The sequence below is a fragment of the Rutidosis leptorrhynchoides genome, chromosome 4, assembly GCF_046630445.1.
Source record: "Rutidosis leptorrhynchoides isolate AG116_Rl617_1_P2 chromosome 4, CSIRO_AGI_Rlap_v1, whole genome shotgun sequence".
Taxonomy (NCBI): Eukaryota; Viridiplantae; Streptophyta; class Magnoliopsida; order Asterales; family Asteraceae; genus Rutidosis; species Rutidosis leptorrhynchoides.
The window spans coordinates 643,549,149-643,565,973 of record NC_092336.1 but is presented as its reverse complement, the minus strand read 5'-3'; the positions used below and the strand labels follow the sequence as shown (position 1 = coordinate 643,565,973).

The following is a 16,825-nucleotide window of genomic DNA, read 5'->3' as shown; positions in this document are numbered from 1 at the left end:
CTTCTTCTGGTTCCTCCTCTTCCGATTCCTCCTCTTCTGGTTCCTCTTCTTCGGATTCCTCCTCTTCCGGTTCCTCCTCTTCCGGTTCCTCTTCGGGAATTTGTGAATCTTCCAAAATATACTTGATTCTTCATTATTATTAGGTGAATCAATGGGATTTGTACTAGAGGTAGACATCTATCACACAATATCAAATACGTTAAGAGATTAATTTATCACATAATATTTACATGTTAATAATATATAGTTTCCAACAAAAAAAATGTTAAGCAATCGTTTTTGAAGAAAAACACGGTCAAAGTCCAGACTCACTAATGCATCCTAACAAACTCGGTAAGACATACTAATGCAATTTTCTGGTTTTCTAAGACCAACGCTCGGATACCAACTGAAATGTCCCGTTCATATTGATTATAAACGTTCCATATTAATTGATTTCGTCGCGAGGTTTGACCTCTATATGAGACGTTTTTCAAAGACTGCATTCATTTTTAAAACAACCATAACCTTTATTTTATCGATAAAGGTTTAAAAAGCATTACGTAGATTATCAAATAATGATAATCTAAAATATATCGTTTACACACGACCATTACATAATGGTTTACAATAAGAAAATATTACATCAAAAATAAGTTTCTTGAATGCAGTTTTTACATAATATCATACAAGCATGGACTCCAAATCTTGTCCTTATTTTAGTATGCAACAGCGGAAGCTCTTAATAATCACCTGAGAATAAACATGCTTAAAACGTCAACAAAAATGTTGGTGAGTTATAGGTTTAACCTATATATTATCAAATCATAATAATAGACCACAAGATTTCATATTTCAATATACATCCCATACATAGAGATAAAATTCATTCATATGGTAAACACCTGGTAACCGACATTAACAAGATGCATATAAGAATATCCCCTATCATTCTGGGAAATCCTTCGGACATGATAAAAATGAATTCGAAGTACTAAAGCATCTGGTACTTTGGATGGGGTTCGTTAGGCCCAATAGATCTATCTTTAGGATTCGCGTCAATTAGTAGATTGGTTTACTAATTCTTAGGTTACCAAGCAAAAGGGGCATATTCGACTTCAATTATTCACCCATATAATGTAGTTTCAATTACTCGTGTCTATTTCGTAAAACATTTATAAAACTGCATGCATTCTCATCCCAAAATATTAGATTTTAAAAGTGGGACTATAACTCACTTTCACAGATTTTTACTTCGTCGGGATGTAAGACTTTGCCACTGGTCGATTCACGAACCTATAACAAATATGTACATATATATCAAAGTATATTCAAAATATATTTACAACACTTTTAATATATTTTGATGTTTAAAGTTTATTAAGTCAGCTGTCCTCGTTAGTAATCTACAACTAGTTGTCCAAAGTTAGATGTACAGAAAAAAAAATTGATATATATTATCTTGAATCAATCCACGACCCAGTGTATACACGTCTCAGGCTAGATCACAACTCAAAGTATATATATTTTTGGAATCAACCTCAACCCTGTATAGCTAACTCCCACATTACTGCATATAGAGTGTCTATGGTTGTTCCAAATAATATATACACATGGGTCGATATGATATGTCAAAACATTTGCATACGTGTCTATGGTATCCCAAGATTACATAATATATTAGAATACATGTATAATACAATATAAGTTAGCTAGGATATGATTAATATAGATTTGTTACTAATTTTCACGTAGCTACAACAAGAAAAATTATCCAATCTTGTTTTACCCATAACTTCTTCGTTTTAAATCCGTTTTGAGTGAATCAAATTGCTATGGTTTCATATTGAACTCTATTTTATGAATATAAACAGAAAAAGGATAGGTTTATAGTCTAAAATATAAGTTACAAGTCGTTTTTGTAATAGGTAGTCATTTCAGTCGAAAGAACGACGTCTTGATGACCATTTTGAAAAACATACTTCCACTTTGAGTTTAACCATGATTTTTGGATATAGTTTCATGTTCATAAGAAAAATCATTTTCCCAGAAGAACAACTTTTAAATCAAAGTTTATCATAGTTTTTAATTAACTAACCCAAAACAGCCCGAGGTGTTACTACGACGGCGTAAATCCGGTTTTACGGTGTTTTTCGTGTTTCCAGGTTTTAAATCATTAAGTTAGCATATCATATAGATATATAACATGTGTTTAATTGATTTTAAAAGTCAAGTTAGAAGGATTAACTTTTGTTTGAGAACAAGTTTAGAATTAACTAAACTATGTTCTAGTGATTACATGTTCAAATCTTCGAATAAGATAGTTTTATATGTATGAATCGAATTATATGATGAACATCATTACTACCTCAAGTTTAGTAGGTAAACCTACTGGAAGTAACAAGAAATGATCTAGCTTCAAAGGATCTTGGATGGCTTGAAAGTTCTTGAAGTAGAATCATGATACGAAAATAAGTTCAAGTAAGTTTATCACTCGAATTAAGATAGTTATAGTTATAGGAATTGAATCAAAGTTTCTATATGAGTATTACCTTGATTTAGAATGATATCTTACTGTAAACAGCAAGGATTTCTTGAGGTTGGATGATCACTTTACAAGATTGGAAGTGAGCTAGTAAACTTGGAAGTATTCTTGATTTTATGAAACTAGAACTTGTAGAATTTATGAAGAACACTTAGAACTTGAAGATGGAACTTGAGAGAGATCAATTAGATGAAGAAAATTGAAGAATGAAAGTGTTTGTAGGTGTTTTTGATCGTTGGTATATGGATTAGATATAAAGGATATGTAATTTTATTTTCATGTAAATAAGTCATGAATGATTACTCATATTTTTGTAACTTTATGAGATATTTCATGCTAGTTGTCAAATGATGGTTCCCACATGTGTTAGGTGACTCACATGGGCTGCTAAGAGCTGATCATTGGAGTGTATATACCAATAGTACATACATCTAAAAGCTGTGTATTGTACGAGTACGAATACGGGTGCATACGAGTAGAATTATTGATGAAACTGAACGAGGATGTAATTGTAAGCATTTTTGTTAAGTAGAAGTATTTTGATAAGTGTCTTGAAGTCTTTTAAAAGTGTATGAATACATATTAAAACACTACATGTATATACATTTTAACTGAGTCGTTAAGTCATCGTTAGTCGTTATATGTAAGTGTTATTTTGAAACCTTTAGGTTAACGATCTTGTTAAATGTTGTTAACCCATTGTTTATTAAATCAAATGAGATGTTAAATTATTACATTATCATGATATCATGATGTATTAATATATCTTAATATGATATATATACATTAAATGTCGTTACAACGATAATCGTTACATATATGTCTCGTTTCAAAATCATTAAGTTAGTAGTCTTGTTTTTACATATGTAGTTCATTGTTAATATACTTAATGATATGTTTACTTATCATAATATCATGTTAACTATATCTATATTCATATATATGTCATCATATAGTTTTTACAAGTTTTAACGTTCGTGAATCACCGGTCAACTTGGGTGGTCAATTGTCTATATGAAACCTATTCAATTAATCAAGTCTTAACAAATTTGATTGCTTAACATGTTGGAAACACTTAATCATGTAAATAACAATTTAATTTAATATATATAAACATAGAAAAGTTCGGGTCACTACAACTTGTTTCCTGAAGCCTGGGCTGCCTTGAAAGTGAAAGAAGAAGAGTTATCTGGTGATGAACTAGGAAAAGATAAAGATAAAGACAGATAGCCTTCTAGTGCTCATATCATATCTTTTGTTACTTCATTTTTCATTATGATGTTTTGTAATTACTGTATATACTCTGTTGTAATGAAAATGAAATGAGTTTATCTTCAAAATCATATCAAGTTATAAGATATAGATAACTCAGCAAAAGATCCCAAAACAAACTTAAAGGGGACAAATTTACTGCCTATTTTTCATTAGGTCCCTCAGTACTGGCTTTAGTGTTTTCTCTAAATGTCATAAGTTTTGTCATCATCAAATAGGGGGAGATTGTTGAGTCCCCAAAATAATTAAGGATTTAATTATGACAAAACTGTAATTTATTTGCACTAAAATGTTATGTGCAGCCAGCACAAGTTTGTTTATGTATAGACAGCAAATATTGTTGTGTCAAGTGTTCGGTATGCTGCCTAGTCTACCAGCACAAGGTAGAGTGTATTTTTCGAATCAGCACAGGATGAGTACTCAGCAATTCAAGAATATCAAGTGACTCAGCATAAGAAGAACCATTAAACCTGGTAAGCAGCATACAACACAAGACAGCCATGCTCCATTACAAGCATGGTGGTTTCTCGAGTGGTCTACATCAATTATACTATTCAACAGAAGTCAAAGACAAAGTTGAACAGGAAAGGACACGCGTCGGCGACTGACAAGTGACCTTACAAGACTACGTGAGAATGCAGAAGTTTAACGCATGTACAGACATGTGCTATACTTTGTTAATGCCTAGGGAACACAACATTCTATTTGTTTAAATGAATAGTGGTGCCAAACCAAATTGGGGTGTTCCTGCAAATAGCTACCAAAGAGGAAAGAGGATAGCACGTTCTCTGATGCAGTTGTCCCCACAAGTATAGACATCCTATGTACCAGTGAACAATAGAACCATTACACGGTTAATAGGAGTACTATAAATTGTTGTATCCACTATTGTAACAACTAGTGGTGTGGGTTTATTTATTTAGAGTTCAAAACGTGTAATAGCTTTAAGTTTATCCTCATAGCTATACTTAGGTAAAACTGTATCAACCAACTATCATTCTGCCAATGATAGTTGTAATTCTTTGTGATTTAATCAATAAATTACATGCTTGAATACTAAATTGTGTTTAATTGGTTAGTTAATTAAAAGAAATTGTATTCACCCCCCCCCCCCCTCCTACAATACTCCTGTTGTTAATCAAGGGACCAACAATAGCGACGACCTCCATTGGAGGTATGTGGAAGTGTGGCAAGGTTCTTTTATCCATGTCGTCTTTTTTTTACCGCCGTGGGTTTGTTCTTAGTGGTCGTGCTAGTGAACTTTCTCTGGTTCACCACCTCTCTTCTTTATTTCCTTTTTTTTTTTACAAAATGGCAGTTTTGCTTCACCCTCTTCTCACCTCCTTGGGTCTGCTTTGTAGGATGATCTCTCCAGAGTCCGGCATTCTGGTCGGTCGTTCTGCTAGTTGGTTTGGGTTTTGTGTGGAGTTGTTTGGTGATGTGGGCTTTAGGTTCGTTTGTCCCTTGGCGGTTTCGTTGGGTCTAATCCCGCTCGTTCCATCTTCATCGTCGTTGGTTTCGGTTCAGAACGGTCCGGTGTTGTTGCCGCCTTAGTGACTTTGGGGTTGTTAAGCGCCAAAAGATTGGTCTCATGGAGTAGTATTCTCGGTTGGTGCCCGATCATCCGTATGGTAGGGTTTTGACAGGGTAGGGTTTTCGAGCTAATTGCTGTTTGGGTTTGATTGATTGTGCTGGCCAACGGGGTTATGATTTGGGTTTCTGGTTGATACGGTCTCGAGGTGGGTGTTCTTGTCTTGCCCGGCGAGCGATTTGGGTTCAGAGATATTTTTTTGGGGTTGATGCAGTTTGGTGGGTGGGATTGTGGATTGTTGTTCGTTGTTGCTGACTTCAGTTCAGGTGAGGAATTTTTTCAGGATCCGGTGGTCTAGGCGGCGGTTACTTCACTGGAGCAGCAGCTTCTGGTCACTGTTGTTGTACTAATGGTCATTGTTGTTGTACTAATGTTATTTTAATAGGGTAATATTCACAGTGAAGTTCACGTTTGAACACTTGTAGTATCGTCAGACAGATCATTGGGTCTAATTTTCTTTATTTATAATAATACATTTTTTGCCAAAAGAAAAACAAAAGAGAGTTTTGTTAGAGTTTATTTTAGTTTAGTACAGGGGCGATTTTAGCTTGTGGACTATGGGGTCATGCTATCATTGTAATTTTCTTTATTAAATACTCGTAAAATCATATATAACACCAGTAAATTTAACTGAGACCCCATATTATCCTAGAATTTATGATTTTTTAAAGGTAAAAAACTATTAATTATGAAGGGTATTTTGTAAATAAATTTAGGACACCATTGAATTTACATCCTAGTTTCGCCAGTGGTTTAGTATATATATGATGAAAAAAACCCTAAACCAATGAATTAATTGTTTAAAAGATGTGTTTGTGGAAATTAATCTTATCCGAAATATACTAAGACCTTTTGTTATGGTGATGGTTGTGGATTATTTTCTGACGTGATGATGTTAGTTAAAATGTGAAGTTATGGTTGTATGGGTGAATAATGTTGTGATTATGTACTAAAATATGAGTGACACATAAATAAAAATGGATAAAAATAATCTATTAAAAAAATAATTGGATCAAGCATCTTATCGTCTTGTTAGATTTCTCCCCCACGCCCCCATCCACGTCAAAACCCACGCCTCGTGACACACCATTTTAGGCATGGCTTTTGGTACCACCTAAGAAACCCACGGCGTGGCTTGTTGTCGTAACTTATGGTCTAACATACCAATTAATAATATATTATAATGATATAAATAAATAAATAAATACTAGTGAAATGACCTGTGAAATTACGGGTTTGTTTAGATGAAATAATTTAATGACATGTTTTAGGTATTAAGTGAATGTAAATGCTAAACTCATTTATTTTAATGATCTATTTGACTAAGAAGTTTGTCGTTGTTTTTACAAATATATAGAGACATGTATTTTCGATACATATGTAACGTAATTCATTTCGTAAAAAAATCCATATTTGAATATTAATAATATAATAATTATAATTATAATTATTATATTAAAAGGAAATAATAAGAATAAAGTTTGCTCAAAGTTAAGTATTTTATATTTATATTTATATTTTTAATAATTATTATTATTATTATTAGTAATAATAAATGTCTTTTAAATTTTTTTAGAAAATTAAAATTACAATTTAGGAGAAATTAATATTTTCTTTTATAAAAGATTTCGCATTATTTTTTTAATTAAATTAATATATATTTATGACATCATCATTATAAAAAGTAAAGAATAATTAGTTTAATAATAATATCATGATTTTAGAGATTTATATGACTATATAGATAGATAGATATTGTAGTTTTAAAGGATCGATGTCTTATCATCAACTTGCGACAAGTTATCTCGTCCATAAAGCATTCCTTAATATGTGTTAGATATGTACCAGTTTATTGTTTTTTCATTAGATAATCTTAATCATCTTAACAAATATCAAAAATATATATCGTGTTATAATCATAAAAAGCCAAAACGGATGTTTGACAATTTATATCTCCATCCACAATAATTCAACTTTAGGAGACAAATTTACAATTCATATCTCGTGATTGATTCTGTACAGTTATTATTCTTATGTATAAATAGATGATGAATCTAAGAAAGAACACACACCAATTTCTTACAAGAATAAGAAATATATATACTATTTCTCTCTACTATTAATTCTTCATACTACAAAGAATTTATCAAAGCTTAGACTAAAGGTAGTTATAAGCCTACTGAATTATAACACGAACCAAACCACTAAAGGTAGTTATAAGCCTACTGAATTATAACATGAACCAAGCCACTAAAGGTAGTTATAAGCCTACTGAATAATAACACGTTATCAGCACGAAGTGCTCCGTATAATCAAGGTAATAAAAAAAAATCTTTAACGATATCTTCTATTATTTATTAGTAAGTTAAATATTATTATCATCATAACTAACATTTATATTTATGTTATTTAAGTTATATATGGTCGGTTATACCGCCTGAATTATATTTCTGTAATCTAACTATTATTAACTTTACTAACATTTATATTTATGTTATATATGGTCGGTTATACCGCCTGAATTATATTTCTGTGATCTAACTCTTATTAACCTCACTAACATTTATATTTATCTAACACTTATGATTACATATGCAATTAATCATTATTTATTTCATGCATACTAATGTTTATTCTTAAATTTATTATTTATGCATAATATGTTTATTCTCTTAATCTTCGTATTTATACTAAACGTATTTATACCAAATGTATTTTATAGTAATCATATTTATACTAATAAAATTCTTTTATTAAAATGATTATTAATATAACGAGTACATAACATTCGTTAACGTCAACTAACGACGTTACAACGGTCATATATACATAACGGTTGTTAACGTCAACTGACGACGTTACAACGACTATATTTTTCAAATATAAAATAAACATCTCTGTTTTCACATTTTCGCAAATCAATCTTTATTTTCTCAGATTACCACTCTCAAAAAGTTTTTGTAAAGATGATTCACACAAGGATAATTTTCCTATTGTATTGGTCATATTAACTATCATCATTGTTGCTAATATACCACCGAGTGAACCTATATTCTATCTTGCCCTTGTGGTTTTATTATTTGTAATCATACCATTATTCTGTTGTTTGCTACTTAAGAATTTAAAATGATTCTAATTTCATGTTGTTAGAAATTGATTATGATTATAATTTATGTTGTTCATCTTTCTGAAAATAGAAAATGTCAAACTTATCAAAGCTTGAGTTTGATGCCCTAGACGTATCGGGAACAAACTACACATTATGGGTCATGGATGTAGAAATAAATCTTGGATCATTGGGTATTCTAGAAACTTTAAAAGAAAACAATACTTGTTCTGATCAAGATAAATTAAAATCAATTGCTTTTATTCGCAAACATATTGATATCACCTTAAAACATATGTATCTCACTATCAAAGATCCACATGTTTTATGGGAAAGTATCAAGAGTAGATTCGATAATCAAAAGGAAATATTACTCCCAGCTGCGAGGGAAGAATGGAGAAATTTAAGGTTCCAAGACTTTAAAAAGGTAAGTGAATACAGCTCGGCCATGTTCAAGATCCGTTCAAACCTTCAATTCTGTGGTCAAGAAATAAGTGATGCTGATATGATGGAGAAAACTTTCTCCAGAATGCATTCTGCAAACATTACTATACAAGAAAATTTAAGATTGTAGAATTACAAAACTTTTTCCAAACTTCAAACTTATCTCTTAGTTGCAGAAGTGAATAAAGAATTACTGATGAAGAATCAAGAATCTCGTCCTACGAGTGCGCTAGCATTCCCTGAAGCTAATGCTATTAACAATAATAATAATAAAAAAAGAAATGCACCTGGACGAGGATGTGGGCGAGGTCGTGATCATATTGGCCAAAACCATCATCATGGAAATTACCATAACAATAATAAAAATCATAACTATGTTCGAAATCATCCTTATGGTACTGGTCGTGGTGGTGGTCGTGGTCGTAATGGTTACAGTGGTCGTGGTCGTGGACAAAGAAATAATAATCCACAAAATTATAAATTTCAACCACCATACCATCCCACAAATCATAATGTTGAAGGAATCTCTTTAAAGAATATTGAAGATTCGTGTTATCGATGTGGTAAAATTGGCCATTGGTCTAAAAACTGTCGAACAAAACAATATTCTATTAATCAATATCAAGAATCCCTAAAGGGAAAAGGAAAAGAGGCAAACCTTGTGGATGACCTTGATACAAAAATCACTGAGCCAACAAGTGACTACTTTAATGAATAAATTTCCTATTATATGTCCATATCAAATAAATGGATGTAGATTTACCATCTATACCATATCTACTTTACTATATGTTTCCTTATTATGTACTTTCGTTTATAACATATTTTGAATGTAATATATTGATGAATTATGTACTCATTATTTGTTTCTCATATTTTGAAGTTCATGATGTACACTACTGGAGTGCAAAATCAGTCAAATGGTGGGGACCTTTGTATTGCAGACAGTGGTACCACACATACTATACTCAAATCTAAAAAAAAAATCACTGATTTTAAAGCAACAGAAAGAACGGTACATACTATATCAGGTCCTGCGGATTTAATAAAAAGAATGGGAAAGGTAAAATTCATGTTACCAAATGGTACAAATTTTCTGATAAAAAATGCCTTATTTTCTCCCATGTCAAAAAGAAATTTGTTAAGCTTCTCTGATATTTACCAAAATGGATATGATTATCAGTCAGTGACTACAGAAAATGATAAATATTTAAGTATCACTGAGAAGAATCATGTGATTAAAAAACTACCAAGACTTAGTTCTGGTTTACATTATACATATATACATGTACCAGAAGCGCACATGGTAGTAAATGAAAAGGTATGTGATCCTGTAATAATCAATATGTGGCATGAAAGATTAGGCCACCCGGGATCAACAATGATGAAAAGAATAATTTAAAATACACATGAACATCCATTGACGGATCAAAAGATCCCTCATGATGCACTTATTCCATGTACATCATGCTCTTTTGGAAAATTGATAATAAGACCATCACCTCTTAAGGTTGAAAAAGAATCACCAATGTTTCTTGAAAGAATTCAAGGTGATATATGTGGACCAATTCATCCACCATGTGGACCATTTAGATATTTCATGGTCCTAATAGACGCATCTAGTAGATGGTCTCATGTTTGTCTATTATCAAGTCGAAATGTTGCATTTGCAAAATTTCTTGCTCAAATTATTAAATTGAGAGCACATTTCCCTGATTATACTATTAAAAGGGTGAGATTGGATAATGCTGGTGAGTTTACATCTCAAGCATTTAATAATTTTTGCATGTCTATTGGGATTGTTGTTGAACATCATGTTGCCCATATGCATACACAAAATGGTTTAGCTGAATCACTAATCAAACGATTGCAGTTAATAGCTAGACCATTAATAATGAGAACAAAACTCCCAGTATCTGTATGGGGTCATGCAATTTTGCATGCTGCATCATTAATTCGCATTAGACCAAGTGCAAGTCATACATATTCTCCTTTGCAACTTGTTTTTGGCCATCAACCAAATATTTCCCACCTTAGAACATTTGGTTGTGCGGTTTATGTTCCTATCGCACCACCACAACGCACTAAAATGGATCCTCAAAGAAGGATGGGAATATATGTTGGATATGAAACATCTTCAATCATATGATATATTGAACCCATGACGGGTGATGTTTTTACAGCACGTTTTGCTGATTGTCACTTTAATGAAACATTATTCCCTAGATTAGGGGGAGAAATAAAAAATAAAGAAAATGATGTTTCATGGTGTGAACCTCAATTAATGTATCTTGATCCTCGTACAAAAGAATGCAAGACCGAGGTTCAAAAAATAATGCATATGCAAGAACTTGCGAATAAATTGCCTGATGCATTTACAGATACAAAAAGAGTGACTAAATCATATATACCAGCTGCAAATGCTCCAGCTCGAATTGAAATTCTAAAAGCTGGCAATAATGTCGCTCTTGAGTCTTTGCCACGCCAGAAACGTGGGAGACCAATTGGTTCCAAATATAAAAATCCTCGAAAAAGAAAATCAGCTGATAATGAGGTAAAAGAAAGTGTTCAAGAAGAACCACAAATCAATACTCCTTCTGCTGAGGAGATTGATGATGTCAATACGGAATTTTCAATCAATTATGCACATTCAAAAATATTATGGAACCGAAATGAAATGAAAAATCTTGATGAGATATTTTCATATAATGTTGCATATGATATCATGAATGATGATGATGATCCAGAATCAAAATCTGTCATGGAATGTCAAAATAGACATGATTGGGATCATTGGAAAGGAGCAATACGAGCTGAATTTGAATCGCTCAATAAAAGAAAAGTTTTCGGATCTATCATTCTCACACCAAAAGATGTGAAACCTGTGGGATATAGATGGGTTTTTGTGCGAAAAAAAATGAAAAAAATGAAGTTACAAGGTATAAAGCTAGACTTGTAGCTCAAGGTTTTTCTCAAAGACCAGGAATTGATTATGAGGAAACTTATTCTTCTGTTATGGATGCAATTACTTTTAGATACTTAATCAGTCTGGAAGTTTCTAAAAATTTAGAAATGCATCTCATGGATGTTGTGACTGCTTATCTATATGGATCACTTGATAGTGATATATATATATGAAGATACCTGAAGGATTTAAGGTATCAGAAACAACCAATGCAAATTCCAAAGAAATGTACTCAATCAAGTTACAAAGGTCTTTATATGGGTTGAAACAATCGGGTCGCATGTGGTATAAACGATTAAGTGATTACTTGATATGCAAAGGGTATACCAATAATCTTATTTGCCCATGTGTATTCATTAAGAAAACAACATCCGGATATGTGATCATAGCCGTTTATGTCGATGATCTTAACATCATAGGTACAAATAAAGAGATCCATGAAACCATTCAACTTCTAAAGAAAGAATTTGAAATGAAAGATCTCGGAAAAACCAAGTATTGCCTTGGTTTGCAGATTGAGCATATGCCTAATGGTTTACTTGTACATCAAACAACTTATACGAAAAAGCTTTTGAAACGTTTCAATATGGACAAGGCAAAACCATTAAGTACTCCTATGGTTGTTAGATCACTTAATGTTGACACTGATCCATTTCGTCCCTGTGAAGATCATGAAGATATCCTGGGACCTGAAGTACCATATTTTAGTGCAATTGGAGCTCTTATGTATCTTACAAATTGTACAAGACCTGACATTTCTTTTGCACTTAATTTGTTGGCAAGGTTCAGCTCAGCTCCTACCAAAAGACACTGGAATGGAATCAAACACATATTTCGGTACCTTCGAGGAACTGCTGATTTGGGATTATTTTATTCTAACAATTCAAAATAAGATTTAGTTGGTTATGCATATGCAAGTTATTTATCCGATCCACATAAAGCTAAATCTCAAACTGGATATGTATTCCTAAATGGAGGTACCGCAATTTCATGGCGTTCTCAAAAACAAACACTTGTTGCAACATCATCAAATCATGCCGAAGTAATTGCATTACATGAAGCTACTCGGGAATGTTTTTGGTTGAGATCAATGACACAACTCATTACTGATTCTTGTGGACTAGAACGCGATAAAAGTCCAACAACTATCTATGAAGATAATGCAGCTTGCATAGCACAGATGAAAGAAGGGTATATCAAAAGTGACAGAACAAAACACATACCTCCTAGATTCTTCTCATACACTCAAGATCTCATTAAGAACAACCAGATTGAAATGAGAATCCAGCAAAAACTCTGCTGATCTTTTCACCAAAGCACTTCCAACTGCTATTTTCAGAGCGCATGTTCACAATATTGGCATGAGGCATGTTAAAAGGATGTAACAGCTCACTGATGTCTACTTGAGGGGGAGTCAACTCATGCTGCACTCTTTTTCCCTTAGCTAAAGTTTTTTTCCCACTGGGTTTTCTTTAACAAGGTTTTCAACGAGGCAGTACTAGTTGATCTCTAATGAAACAAAAATTGTCATCCAAGGGGGAGTGTTATAATCATAAAAAGCCAAAACGGATGTTTGACAACTTATATCTCCATCCACAATAATTCAACTTTAGGAGACAAATTTACAATTCATATCTCGTGATTGATTCTATACAGTTATTATTCTTAAGTATAAATAGATGATGAATGTAAGAAAAAACACACACCAATTTCTTACAAGAATAAGAAATATATATTCTATTTCTCTCTACTATTAATTCTTCATACTACAAAGAATTTATCAAAGCTTAGACTAAAGGTAGTTATAAGCCTACTGAATTATAACACGAACCAAACCACTAAAGGTAGTTATAAGTCTACTGAATTATAACACGAACCAAACCACTAAAGGTAATTATAAGCCTACTGAATTATAACATATCGATCAATATTCATTAATAACGACTAGCAGACTCGTCTAGGAACAAATACGAGAAAATATCTCACCAAACGTCCTTTAGCCAAAATATATAACAGCTTGCAGTGCTTCCTAGGAATTTATTTTCTAGAAAAATAAAATTCACTGCATGAGCAGTCAAATGTGACCAAAATGTTTAAAAGTCATGCCAAATTAAGACCCAATTTAATGTTTTTCAACTTCCGGATTATGACATTTGCAATAGATCACATATTTGGTCATCAATGATAACCCCATTAATTAATTTCATCAACCCCTTTCCATATAAATATATGACCCCGGCCTCTTATTCTCAAAACATCACAAATTAAACAAACTGATCAATTAATACTAATAAACTTTATGAATCTCAAAATGAGTTGCTACTTTTCAAACACACTCGTGCTTCTACTCTTGCTGCTAGCATCACTTTCAATCTTTTGTTCTTCAAATCCAATTCAAGATAGCTTCCATCAATGTCTTTCTCAGCTTGATACGCAATCTTTCACTCAACTTCCCAACTTATTTTTCACCCCAAACAACACTTCTTTCATACCCATTTTAAACTCAACCGCCCAAAATCTCCGGTGCGTCGCCTCCTATGCAGCTAAACCTGAGCTTATTTTCACTCCATTACAGGAAACCCATATCCAAACTGCGGTTGTATGTGCCAAAAAGCTGGGAGTTCAGCTTAGGTTTAGAAGTGGAGGCCATGATTATGAAGGGCTCTCTTATACATCCGTTATGGACCCTCCTTACGTCGTTATAGACTTAGCCAAACTACGTGCCATTGACGTTAACCTTGAAGATAATTCGGTTTGGGTTGAAGCTGGTGCAACCGTTGGCGAGCTTTACTATCGAGTTGCAGAGAAAAGCAAGACTCATGGGATCCCAGCTGGTCTATGCACCAGTCTAGGAGTTGGTGGTCACATCACGGGTGGTGCGTATGGTTCCATGATGAGAAAATACGGTCTAGCTGCCGACAATGCGCTCGATGCGAAGATCATTGATGCAAATGGTCGAATTTTGGATCGAAAAGCAATGGGTGAAGATGTTTTTTGGGCTATTCGTGGAGGTGGCGGGGGCAGTTACGGAGTTATAGTTTCTTGGAAACTAAAACTCGTCCCTGTCCCTGAAACCGTCACGACTTTTAATGTCGGAAGGACATTAGAAGAAGGTGCCACCAGTATACTTTACAAGTGGCAACAAGTTGCAGCTGACAAACTTGATGATGATCTTTTCATTAGGGTTATGATTTCAACCTCAAGTGTACCAAACACAACTCAAAGAACAATAAGTACAACTTACAATGCCCTGTTTCTTGGAGATGTGGGTAAACTTCAAGAAATCATGCAACAAAACTTCCCTGAATTGGGTTTGAAAAAAGAAGATTGCTTTGAAATGACTTGGTTGGAATCCGTCCTGTTCATCGCCGGTTACCCCAGAACCGTTCCGACAAGCGTTCTACTTGCCGCGAAACCTGCTTTCTTGAACTACTTTAAGGCAAAATCAGATTTTGTAACGAAACCAATTCCAGAAAAGGGATTAGAAGGAATCTGGGAAAGATTCTTGGAAGAAGAAAGTCCATTAATGATATGGAATCCGTACGGTGGGATGATGGCTAGGATTCCAGAATCATCAATTCCATTTCCTCATAGAAATGGTATACTTTTCAAGATACAGTATGTCAGTAGTTGGATGAACCCTGAAAAAGAAGTCATGAACAAACATGTTGATTGGATTAGGAAGCTGTATAATTATATGGCTCAATATGTTTCCATGTTTCCAAGACAAGCTTATGTAAACTATAGAGATCTTGATCTTGGAATGAATGATAAAGATGGTAGTGACACAAGTTTTGTGAAAGCAAGTTCATGGGGGACAAGGTATTTCAAGGACAACTTCAATAGGTTGGTGAAGATTAAAACTGAGTTTGATCCTGATAATTTCTTCAAGCATGAACAGAGTATCCCAGTTTTACCCTTAAAAGGTAACATTCAAAGATTCAAACATTGGAAGAGGGGAAAGGGTAAAAAGAAAATCCACCATTAATTAATTAATTAAAAAGGATTGGGATAAAGAAGTATGGAGCAGTATGGTGGAATAAGCTAAAGTTATACGTAGTATTATTTATGGAATATATTTGTCATGTTCAAGAGTGAGTGTGCTTGTCGTAGTGATTATATATTTTTAGGATAAGACTTTGAGAATTAATAATATTTGTAAAATTTGATGATGTGCAACACTGTTATTATTGGTTAATGATGTGACTGGTATTATGCTCGCTTTCTTGATACATGTTGCATATTCAACTAAATAGGCGTGGTATAATGGAGATTTGTGTGTGTGATCACCAATATATACTGATGGTTGTTGAACTAACATAGATGTTTTCTAGTAATTGGATATGTTTTGTAATACATTTATTATCATTTCAATATCAGAATAAGATCTTAAAGTTATCACTTGATTGAAGCTAGAGATGATTAATTAAGATTAATATTATGCTTATATATCCTCAAAAATTATAAATTGTCTTTTTATTCCTACTTTTCTCCTTTTACTTTTTTCTGATTATATGAGTCACCAGATTTGATGATTTTAATTTGGCCTAGAAGAAGAGTTAGAGTGCAAAAGTGTGCAATTGTACAAAGAAGTTCAAATATATAATCCAACAATATATATTTATGGTATGGTATATTTATTTATAAGATTTTAAAAATATTACATTTTTTGTAACCGTTTTTTTATTGATACTAGTTGTTATTACAATTTTCAGTATAATTAAACTTATTCTTATATATACGAAAAACATTCATATATAAAGGGTATGTTTCTATTTATTGAACATGGTATTTAAAATTAACATGACGGCCTTAAGAGTCAGTACCATAATCTTATTACTTTTGCTACGTACCTTGCTCTAAACCGAAATACACGTTTTAATAACAGATCAAATCAATCAACTCATAAATGTGTTGTACTAG

At 32.8% G+C, this 16,825-nt stretch overlaps 1 protein-coding gene across 1 annotated transcript; it reads left to right on the top strand.

The window, feature by feature from the left end:
• Nucleotides 1–14,171: 14,171 nt before the first annotated feature.
• Nucleotides 14,172–16,249, top strand: LOC139904364 (monolignol oxidoreductase AtBBE-like 15). Its single transcript, XM_071886300.1, has one exon. The coding sequence runs from the start codon at nucleotides 14,202–14,204 to the stop codon at nucleotides 15,888–15,890; it is 1,689 nt and encodes a 562-aa protein (XP_071742401.1). The 5' UTR covers nucleotides 14,172–14,201; the 3' UTR covers nucleotides 15,891–16,249.
• The last annotated feature ends 576 nt before the right edge of the window (nucleotides 16,250–16,825 follow it).

Bases quoted from the DNA above. Each gene is read 5' to 3' on its own strand.
- LOC139904364 (XM_071886300.1), top strand. From the start codon at position 14,202: ATGAATCTCAAAATGAGTTGCTACTTTTCAAACACACTCGTGCTTCTA.